At 45.4% G+C, this 11,309-nt stretch overlaps 1 protein-coding gene across 1 annotated transcript; it reads right to left on the bottom strand.

Moving 5' to 3' along the window:
• Positions 1–322: 322 nt before the first annotated feature.
• On the bottom strand, positions 323–7,020 carry alpi.1 (alkaline phosphatase, intestinal, tandem duplicate 1). The gene is made up of 11 exons (XM_057038090.1): positions 6,844–7,020; positions 6,295–6,423; positions 4,768–4,883; positions 4,029–4,203; positions 3,554–3,726; positions 3,301–3,435; positions 3,147–3,222; positions 2,337–2,471; positions 2,038–2,229; positions 1,826–1,942; positions 323–1,108 (listed from the first exon to the last, which is right to left on the bottom strand). Exons 1-11 carry the CDS (start codon positions 6,935–6,937, stop codon positions 837–839), a joined length of 1,614 nt encoding a protein of 537 aa, XP_056894070.1. The 5' UTR covers positions 6,938–7,020; the 3' UTR covers positions 323–836.
• Positions 7,021–11,309: the final 4,289 nt, after the last annotated feature.

Genomic DNA, 11,309 nt, shown 5'->3' with positions numbered 1-11,309 from the left:
TTCTTCATTACTGTTTGTGGTTCCTCCCATTCCTCCCAGTACCTCCTGTCACTATAACCCCTCTATTATTGTTCAGACAGCACATTTCTGGCTATTTGATATGGGAGATCACAAGATAGCAGCTAACTCTGCCCACATTATGCAATGGCTGAAAAATTAGGCTAAACCACACTTAAGTATGTCAACCAGAATGACTAATAGAAATTAATGATGGGAATTTGTCACATTGAATTACGGCTACAGCGTAGCCGTCTAGCGATGCTAAACCCCCGCAGTATCCAGTAAGTCATGCAGTGAAATAAACACACACCAGAAAAGTCAGTTACCTTTAAAATCTTGTTTGAAAACACACAGTATAAAAATACACACGCAATATTTGTATATCTGCAAATTATCTACATTTACAGTCCAGTAATACAATAGAAATGTGGCGTCAGGGTTACAGTACAGCATCTTTAGGATTATTTTTAAAAGTCTCAGTTTGCAGCTTGGTATGACAGGACGCTTCATAGTCCAGGTTTGTGTAATGTTGCCATTTATTCCCTGTGAACACAGAAACTAAATCAACAGCTGCCCAGTTCAAGTGTCCACAAGCTGAGAAGATTGTGTCACATAATTAATGTGTAACATCAGAGTGTCACACGTTACAGTTATGCATTAATCAGAGTGTTGGATTTTAACATGAAAAGTAGAACTAATTAGCGAGTGCCTGCTACTCTGCACATGCTAGTCTTTATATAAATAGGTATTACATTATGGGTGCATGTGTTGGCCTGGTTATTCTGTGCATAAAGTGTCTATTGCTGCTTATTTGTGATTGTTGCTGGTGCTGATGGTCATCTCAGGACAAGCAGCAATACCAGCAGGAAAAACAGGAGGTTGGAAGGGGACTTCACGGCCGGGCTGGAGGAGTGGGTGGGGGTGCGTGGGCAAGTCCTATAGGGTTCCAAGCAGGCGGCGTATGCCATGACGTGTGCGATGTAGTTCTGCTCTTTCACCCCGTGAAACAGGTGAGCCATTGGGCCCTTGGCGTAGATGGCCACATCCTCGCCGCCGTGCGTCTCAGCGTCCAGCGGGACGGCGGCTTGCTGCATGTACTCATCGTCGTCTGGGCACAAACGTATAGGTGGTTTTCATAAAATATGCCGTGATATAGAAATTCAAATCCTACCCATTATTCCCTGCATTTTGGAGTCTATGAATAATTCTGACAAAGTTCCACAGCTCATATATAGCAACGCGATTTAGCATTAAGAAAATAAATTCTAGTTTATGGGCCTATAGGTATTTGCTGCCATGCTGTTCTAGTTTTCATTCTGGCCTTTGCAGTGTCTCATATACGTATGTCTGGACCAGAGTTTCAGAACTGAATCACTCATTTGTAATAGCATGTTTACTTTGACTCAAAGAATGTGCACCGTGAGACGCAATCAGGGGTTTTAAAAACATTAGGTGACGCCAGGCAAGTCAGAAAGACAAAATTGTGGGTTTTAAACAGCAATTCATCGGCGGGTTAGAAGTATTTCCATCCTCAAATATACACAGACATGCAATGACTGAGGCATCGATGTGGAACAAAGAGGAGGAGGGACTGGAGGACGGCTGTCCACGAAGAAAGACAAATAGCTCTTTTCAAGTGTCTTACATGTATACAGTGGGGCCTGAGAAGAAAAGAGATCAGAGGGCAGTGAAAAGAATACCATAAACACCAGTTTCTCCTTTCCTTCCACGGGAAAAAAGCCAGGCACCAGTCGGACCACAGGATCTCCTTAAGCACGACAGCATAGATGAGCGCAGCAGCCGAAAGGCGTCGGGAGGTACTTACTGTAATCCACCATTGTGATGTTCTCCCTGCTGCCGTTTACGTGGATGTAGCCCGGGCCGTTGGCATAGAGGATGCTAGTGAAAGGCATCCCGTCGTCTGCGTTCTTGGGCGCCAGGCCTAAAAGCCAAAAAGAGAGTGGGTAGGTCACTGAGGCGCCCTCACGCCGCTTCACATCTGACATACATCCGCTTTCCATTTGGTCAAAACAGTACCAAAGATGGGGTTCCCCCGGGGCGTGTTACCGCCGAAGGTGAAGACGTGGGAGTGGTCGGCGGTGACCACGGTGAGAGTGTCTGACTCCCTGGTCAGCTGAGCGGCTCGCTGGATGGCCCTATCGAACATCACCGTTTCCGTTAACGCCAGCTTTGCTACGCTGTCGTGGTGGCCGTGATCGATTCTCCCTCGTGCAAAAGAGGAAAACAACCCAAATGAATCAGCATTCGAAAACCTTCTACAACCCCCTTTTTTCCTCATGTGGTGCTATTTGAAATAAAGATTCTATGACACTCATCTTCCACAAACAGGAAGTACCCGTTAGGATTCTTGCTGAGGATCTGAATAGCTTTCTCTGTCATCTCCACGATGGAGGGATCCCGCGTGCTGTTCCGGAACACCTCGAATTTCATGTCCTTTGGCTCGAACAGACCTAGAAGTAGAGAAAAGAAAATGGGAAAATCGGTACAGGCCTTTCTGAAGAATCGACTCTGGCACCATATGGCGGTAATGATGAAGTAGATGTACGCTGACAGGCCGAGAGTACAAACAGAAATGAGGAGCAAAGGCAAAGCGGGGAAGTCAAACCGCTGTAAAGTATATACCTACCAGCGTATCCAGGCAACGTTCTAATCAAAGCTTCCACTCACTCACAGTAATTTCTAGTTGGTTGACCCCCGAACATTGAAATATAAGGAAATCTTACACTGTAGCCCGTCAAAAGACGGGCTCTGTTTTAGCTATGCAGAATTAAAAAAAAGAAAAGAAAAAGATAACAGTCCGATCACATTGCCCTTATTGCCTCGGCAACATGCCCTTTGGCTTTTGTGACTCTATTAGGGTAATAACATCAGCTAACTGTGGATTTACAGTCCACTGGCATGACTACGATGTAGCATTGTAAAGATAAAATCCGTCTTCCCGAAATCTGTCTTTTCGTAGTTTTATGGCCTAAACAATGTAAAGAAAGCCAATATTGTGCCTGTACGTGTGTCGTGGGTGTTTCAGTGTGGTCTGTCCACAGCATCAGTGCATGTGATTTATGAACCACAGTGAGTGTCTCCTTATCGGCTTCACCTCAGATCTCTGGTGACACGTCTTTACCCACCCATGAGCCGGTCAGTTGTTTTGATGTTTATCTCATCGAACTCCCTCTTGTTCCAAACGTAGCGCGACCTCTTGTTCTGGGGCACGAGCGAGACGGACGTATAGAAGTCACTTTTTAAACGATTTGAACTGAGGCGTGGGCGTTGCGTTCGTACCGGCTCGGCGTTCAGCCACACATCGATCAGGTTCCTTTTGTCGTTGCGGTCCCCCTTACGAGAGTTGGACGTCGGGTATTCAGGGTCCAGGGTTCCTCTTGGCGTCATGTACATCCTGCCTCCCCCCAGGATCACCTTAGTGGGCCAACAGACATTTATGTCATCACAAAAACTGACGTTTGAGCCTCTTAAGTAATTTAGTATGACTAAGATAGTAATTGAATTTTGTGTAGCAAACGCCGGTTTTACACACATCAATGTCAACATTGGTGACCAGCTGGGCTGCGATGTCCACGCATCCCTGTTCGATGGCGCTTTCTGGGAGATCTGAGTCACTGTACCAGGAGCGGCTGACGGAGTGGGCATAAGAGGCGGCTGGAGAGGCATGCTGGACACGAGTGGTGGTCACAATCCCCACTGATTTACCTCGAGAGCAAAGAATCACAACCAAAACCATGACCAGGCCATTTTTTTTAATAAACCATCATCTTGTCAGGATTAGGGATGCAAACCAGAAAGATCACGGCCGTAATTAACAAAACTTGATCGTGCAAGTGGTGCATGATTTTATATGATCATAATGCGATTGAACATTGAACTGAGCCCCGTGTAGTAGGCGAGGCTATGCTTATCAGAATATTGTTTTAAGTGGATTGAGATAAGAGCGCAATTAAAATGATCTGATCTTTGTATTACCCTGCGCATCTAATACCTGGCTAAATCGTTACCTTGTGCTTTAGCACGCCGCAGCACCGAATAGACCTCGTTACCGAATGTGGTGTTACACTCGTAGGCCACTGCGTTGGCGTTGAGCCCGAGGGTCTTGGCGTTGGCCTTCACCCCACAGTGGTAGGCTGTGGCCGTGCTCGCGCTGTCTGCTACCTGCTTGTCCACACTGTAGGTCTGAGGGGTAGAAAAGGGTGAGACGTATAGGTCACTCGTATCAACGTTGTGCTTATGAAGGGATTGTCAATCGAAGTGGAGTATTTTCAGTTAAACTGCAGTGAAACATGCAGGACTAGCTAAACATGCTAAACAGCATGATTGGGCTTAATTCAGTGCATCTTTGTCTAAGTGCTGCTATCGCACTCAGATAAACATGTCAAGAGTCCTCACTTTGACATGATTTCACAGTTATGTCTTGGATCAATGTTGATAATATATTACTGCGCACGTTCACGCGCGCGCGTGTGTGTGGGTGGGTGGAGGCACAGCAATGCGGGGGTCATACAGTTCATGCAACATAATAGAACTAGCATTTCTGACACTTTCACCACTCATATCAGGGAAGAAACTCCTCTCCCCCCTTAGTTGCACTTTTTTTTTGCCAAAGAAAGTAAATAGCAATAATCAACACAGAATATCTCAGACTGATCAAGTCATTCCCTGTTGGCCATAATCATCTGAATTCCTTGTTGCTGTCTAAGAGGGTGTGGGTGAAGAGCAACAACATGATTGTCTTGTCACCTTTGACAAGGCCACATATGGGAAGGTGTCCATGGCCAGCATGGTCTCCTCCCCTGATCCACCCTCCATCTGACCACGCAGGATCCGTGCTGCCGACACCGTGGACACACCCATCCCTGGGAGACAATGATTGATAGGCAAAGGTTCAATCCTGTGGCCTGTATGTGCACATAGGTACATAGTTTTGTCTCCTGTATTTATTCTATTCATTCTATTCGTGGTATTTTGTCAATTATTTTTCACCAAAAAATGCTCTTAATGCAGGATATTTTGCTGTTATGATGCCATACTCAAATGTTTTAGAAATATTGGCTTTGAAAGCCAGAACTATAAATTTCAACCTGAGAAGAAAAAATAATAACGCAAACATAGACAGTGTAAACAAAGTCTAAGCAGTTTCCCAAAGGAAGAACGACCTCCTCTGACTTTTCCAGTCTTGTGTCATACGATATTGGCATATTACGTTTCATACAAAAGCAATAGTAGCTCCCAGTCAAACCGCGATATCTGCGTCTGTAAATCACTTTTACGATGTCTAACTCATCGTTCTTCGCAGGCATTTTGCTGAAATTACAGGAAATGAACTCGACCACCCAGAAATGTGGCTCGCGGGATTTGATCTAAAGCAGATATCCTGGGAGCTAACGGGGAAAAATGTGGCTAAATCTATAGGCCTTTAACCCCCCCTTCCCCAGGAGCCAGGAGTAAATCAGGCAGAGGCCCTGTGCTAACATGAATGATTACCCTTAAAGCATGGAGTAATGTTTTCACCAGTACCCCTTATTTTAGTGCAAGCAGTGCTGGTTGAGATCTGCAGGCAGCCAGGAAGGGGAGGGTATGCAATATTATGAAATATCAGCTTTGGCAAGGAAAAAAAAAGCTCTTATTAACGCTCAAGCTGTCACCCTTTAGTTATTTTAGAGAACGATAGTGGTGTAGCCGTAGAGGACAATGAGCTGCCGCCTTAAAGATTAGGACAACAAGTCAGGCATGTCTTGGTCTGTTGGTCTCTGGCAGACTGTATTCACGTTGTACTTTTAGTGATTAACCTGCACAGAATTCATCATCAGACATTTGGTCATCTCTCTTTTGGATTTACACTCTGACTCATTTTCGAGCTCCACCAATAACTGTAAGAACGATTCAGCTCGGCAGCTTCTCAATGTTGTGTTACATGCATATAAAGAAGTTCCTGGCTTGTGATTAATATGCATGTGATGCTGTGAGCTTAAAATGGCTACTTTTAGGATGCTGGTCAAAAAATAAATTACATAATCCAGAAAAGAAACTTAAAAAAAAGCAGAAAACACTGTCACATTGTCTCCATTGTCATAATGATGATTCATGAAGGGCTCTTGACAGGTGTTTGCTTGTCAAGCTCAAGCATGCGGATTATCAGCGCCTACAAATCTAGTCGAAAAGGATTCTCCGCTCAGCAAAGCTAACGAACACAGTTGAGCCTTGTCTGGTGTTGTTTTTACAGCATTGGTCTGTCTGTATTTGCTCTGTAACGACACCGTGACCTACCGTCACCGAGGAAGAGAATGAGGTTCCTGGCCTGGTGGTCCCGGGGGCGGAGCCTCAGCGCAGCGCCTAGGGTCGCCCTAGCCTGAGCATCCCAGTACGCCGGCTCCTTCTCCAGTTCGTGCAGCGTAGCTTTGTGGAAACAGAGGCAAAATACACCATTAATGATGAGCAGACCAAAGTTTCACCAGCTGGCCAATCAGAACGCACGATGCTGGAGGAGCATTCGATCAGATCTTTGCGAGGTCACCTTTTCAGATGCTTTGAATAATATTTTGCCTTTGGTTGGAGCACGTTCTCAACAGCCAAGACATTCCTCTTTCCACACCAAAATATCATCAGCAAGACAAATACTCCATCCCACAACTGCCCCAAAGCAAAGAGTTTGTGCTTGGGAGTTCAATTTTGTCATGCACAGTGTGTCCCTACACATTCATCTTCTACCTGGGATGGAGGTTAACCGCTCCAGTGTCCACTTTTCCACCCACAAAATGTTTCTAATAATTGCAGCAGCAGCAGTAGGCGGCCATAATAACCCCGCTGTTTCCTCACCTTGGCTCTCTGCTGCGGCCCAGCCCGCGGCAAACAGCATGGGGCCCAGAAGGACAAGCAGGAAACGCGGGACCCCGCAGCACGGCGCGAGCATCTCTAATCCGAGTGACCTGGAGGCTGGGGAGGAGGGAACGCAGAGGTTCAGGCAGCAAGCGAGTGACTGCTGAGACCTCCGGCCCTGCCTTTTTAAAGCCCCACTGGGTGTGTAGTAAGGAAGGGCCCACATCAGCTCATAGGCTGAGAGCCACAAAAGAGGGAAGAGAGAGAGAGAAAGAGAGAAACAGAGAGAGAGAGAGAGAGCTCTGGATTCCTGAAAATGCACAGAACCACCAGCTTTTATTCCTTTAAATGTTGCTTTAATTGCTTTCTTCGTCATTTTTCCTCACATCCAGATGTAGTGAATGTGTAATGATTCTTTTTATACGAGGGGGGAAAGAAACTGTCCAATCTGACTTGGCATCCATCACAGTACCAATAATAATGTCTCTTTCCATTTCTTCAAACCCCTGCTGAAAAAATAATAATAATTTAAAAAAAACAAACCACACAGTCCATGGCAGGAAAGAGACTGAGGTCTAGGTTATTCTTGAGAATATCACGGATGTGTGTCGATGCTTTTCATGTCAGGGAAACTGTCAGATTCCCATTTACACCCCCCCCACCCCACCCCTTCGTCCCTTTGCATTTAAAAGACTCCGATATTTCCGCTCCCTCGCCAACCCGACTCGGCTCGTTTTTCCATGGGAAGTGAAGCTTGCGGAGCATTTTTCTTGTCTGAGGTAGTGGAGACTGCCTTCAGGACCCCCCCTTCCTCCCCCAGCCAACCACCACCACCACTGACACCATCAAAATAAACAAAACATCATCTCTCTATACCAGCACAATACAATTGATGTGTGGAAAGCAAGTGAGCTGGGCGACTTCCTCCCAGAGAGAATCCAATTCCCTTGAACGTCTCTCATCCAGAATCCCGCTACTCTGCAGGAGTGTGAAGGGGCTTCCTGATAACCGCTCACTCGTTACCAGCCGGGTTGCCAGGTAATCACATGTGCCTAATCAAGCCTGTAATAAAAAAAAGAAGTGGCAGCCTCACATGATGCTGCAAATACCAGCACTAATGAGAGCCGGGAGGCCTGCAGAAACACGCCCGCCCGTCCGTTTGTTTCTGGTTCCCACTTGAGAGAAAGTCTTGGCTTACGCCAGGAACGTCAAATGAGCTTCCTGCGAGACGAGTGTAAACACCTGGTGGTTGTTTTAGGTCTTAGCGTGGGTTTACTCAGTCACCAAAAGGTGTTCAGTTGCATCGGTGGGACACATGTGCTTGTGGGAATGCAGAGATCTCCTGGGAATACAGGAGACAAGAGACATAATACAGGAAAACATGACTCTGCCATGTCTCTGGTGTAGCAGCGCCTCCCTTTGTGGGGCACTCGACCCCAGCTGGGGGACTTTTGCAGATTTATACCAAGTGCGCTGTGGTGGAGATGAGGAAACGGAGATTACGTGGTTTACAAAGACAGAACAGCACAGAGATGTTTGCGTCTCAAACCACAGCTTCTGTTTTATCCGTTAGCAGATATCAAACATTTAGCTTTATAACAGTTTATAGGTGCTTCCCAGCAAACACATCTAGGAATCGGCAAACACCGATATTAGCAAACATGTGTGAAATTAGTTTGATCTCAGTTAAAGGGTTATTTCACACACCTTTAGGATCACACTGCCGTTCAAGCATCTGGTTCCACACCAGTCTCCCCCTACTAAAGTAAATGAACACCCTTGGCCCCCTTCACTCCGTCTCTTGATGTCTCACAACCTAAAGATTCGGTTAATTACAGAGTTCGGTCGGTTTCTGTGTCTGGATCAAATTTTTAGATTGTCAAAGCGGGCATGTGTCAGGCTAGCAGTGTGGGACACACAGCCACAGTTTAAAAAAATAAAAACAACAACCTCAACTTTGCACAAAATGTAAATTTTTTTGGAGGGGGGCAAACGTACACATCTGTGAAGCGACAAAGACAGATGAAGAAGGACGACAGAATTTCAAGGGGCTGCTCTGAGTGAGTCACCTCTCTTCATGTGAAGTCCCGTCTCGGAACAGTCGGCGGGTCGAGCCTGAAAAGGTCTCATTGGTGGCACGCAACTCAATGGGGGGACAATTAGGTATGAAGTGCGAAGAGACCCGGGGACTCGACCCTCACAGCAGCTGCCACAAAGGACCCCCGACATCAAACAGAGGAGTGTCTCCTTTTCCATTTTAATTTGACTCATAAAGGAAATATGGGGTTGAGGCCCAATTAAGCTGCACGTGTGTGTGTGTGTGTGTGTGTGTATGTGTGTAAGAGAGCCTTCTAGCGTGTGTGCTGGCCTCTCTGATGTGTTATAAATGCTCAGAGTTTGTTATGTCTGACTTCAGACCGTCACAAAGTTATGACACGGAAAATAACTCAATTGTAGCTGAGTCATGTGCGTGCTTATAGAATTCATGTTTACTGCACGTAAATATTGCATTTGACGTGACGTCTTGAAAAAAAAAAGCTTTTCCTGGCTCGGGGTGACCACATCAAATATTTGCATACACAGTAGCTGTTAATTTACTCTCTCCTGGCAACAGTTATAGAGTCCTGACTCACCTGAGGTGAAGAACGATTATTAACAGCGCCACGTTGCCTCTGAGCCTGCTCACACACTGTAATTTAGTTAGGCTTTGCTTGCATCTTGAGTTTGAGTCATAGGAGTGGAAAACATTTTTATTTGAACGCCAACATGGAGGACTCAGTTTTCAGGGCTCATTCCTTCACGCCACTGCCCGGCTTTAACATCATATTCACACTGGTCACCGAAAACACCTCATGCAGAAGGAGAGAAGCAGTGGCTGAGGTGCGTTCATGGACAGTCACACTGAGAGGAAACCAGACTTTTGATTCACACGTGCCCAAGTGTGGTGCCCCCCCACTCCAGTTAAATCCACAGTTCAGCCCAGATCTGCTCCACATCAAAGAGAGCTCAGACTCTATCACACATTCACAGACTGGGAGAACTGGGGTTAGACTGGGGGAGGTGGCGTAAACAGTAACATTCAAAACAATATTTAGCTCAGGTGAAACATTAGGGGGAAATGGTGAAAATAACAGATTTTTTTCAGTGAGAAAATGGTCTGGCTTTACCAAAAAATGTGAAAATATGTCACAATGGTTTCAAGCCAAGCACATGCAAAACCTAAAACACAGCAAGATTTAAAATATAGATTTATTATTTAGCTTTTCCCAGACTGTAAAGAGCAAACTGCTTGGAGAACAAGATGGACAAGCGTCCAAGGACACAATACATTTGCCTCATTTTAACTGTGGAAGGACAGTTAATCAGTTGAAGAAACTGAAGGTGTTAGGTTCAAACAACCTGAAACACGAGAAAAACAAATGAGGCAAAGACAACAGTTTGGAATTTACTTGCAAGGAGAACGGAGAGATGTGCTCAGTTACAGATCTCCAACACGTTCTGACGCACACCTCCCGCCATCCTTCTTTTATTGAAATTAGGAGGTTCCTAGTTACAGAAGTCAAATGTGTCTAAGGGAGGGGGAAAACACAAGATAGCAGGTCTCCAACAGAGCAAGAGACTGTAAATCATAATGGTGAGATTATACGTAGGCCTTCACTGATTTGATTAGCTTAGCTCACAAACAGCACATTCTTCTATATCAGACAGATTAAGAGAACATCTCCTGTGTCAGGCTCTGCAGCGCTGTCTCCAGTCAAGGCCACTTCTCCAACAGCCGCCGCATTTCTGTCGCCCTTGACCAGAGAAGTTCGAGTTGACATATCAAGCATCATGAACATTAAGCATTAGCAAATAATAAGAAACATTAAGTAATGAGAGACAATATAACAAGAATAAGGAATATAACAAGGTAAAAGCAAATAAGAGATAACTTTAATATAATGGTTCTAACAGAAGGAGTTTGGATTCTAGAAGTGTACCTATGGTAAAAAAGAGCTGGGACAAAGAGGGCAATAAAGAGAGGAGATAGTGCTAAAACATTAAGAACAAAAAGATTTGGATATGGTCAAAAAAGCAGAGGAAGTGCTAATCAGACTGAGAGGTTGGAGGGAGCAGCAGCAGGAGCTCCAAACAGGAAAAAGGTCACTAGTTTAAAGTAAACAGAGGAAGAGACGAAAAAAGAGAAGAGCTAAAGGAGGAAAAACAGAAGGTGGAGGCGCTGATGAATGAGACAAAGAGCTTCAAGAGCAGAAACAGGAGCTGAAGAAAAAGAGATGGTGTGTAAATAACAAGAGGAGGAAAGAGGAAAAAGCAGAAATGACCGCACATAAAAGCCAGAGGAGAAGAAACAAACAGAAGAAAGAGCTGGACAAACGAAAGGTGTGGGGCTTCAAGAAGATAAAACCAGTCATGAAAAACAGCATCAGGAAGAATTAGAGGAGGAGCCAAGGAGGAGGAGCCAGCAG

The sequence above is a fragment of the Takifugu flavidus genome, chromosome 7 (genome assembly GCF_003711565.1).
Source record: "Takifugu flavidus isolate HTHZ2018 chromosome 7, ASM371156v2, whole genome shotgun sequence".
Classification (NCBI taxonomy): domain Eukaryota; kingdom Metazoa; phylum Chordata; class Actinopteri; order Tetraodontiformes; family Tetraodontidae; genus Takifugu; species Takifugu flavidus.
Note: the sequence above shows the minus strand (reverse complement) of the source record. Positions and strands in the feature narration are given on the sequence as shown.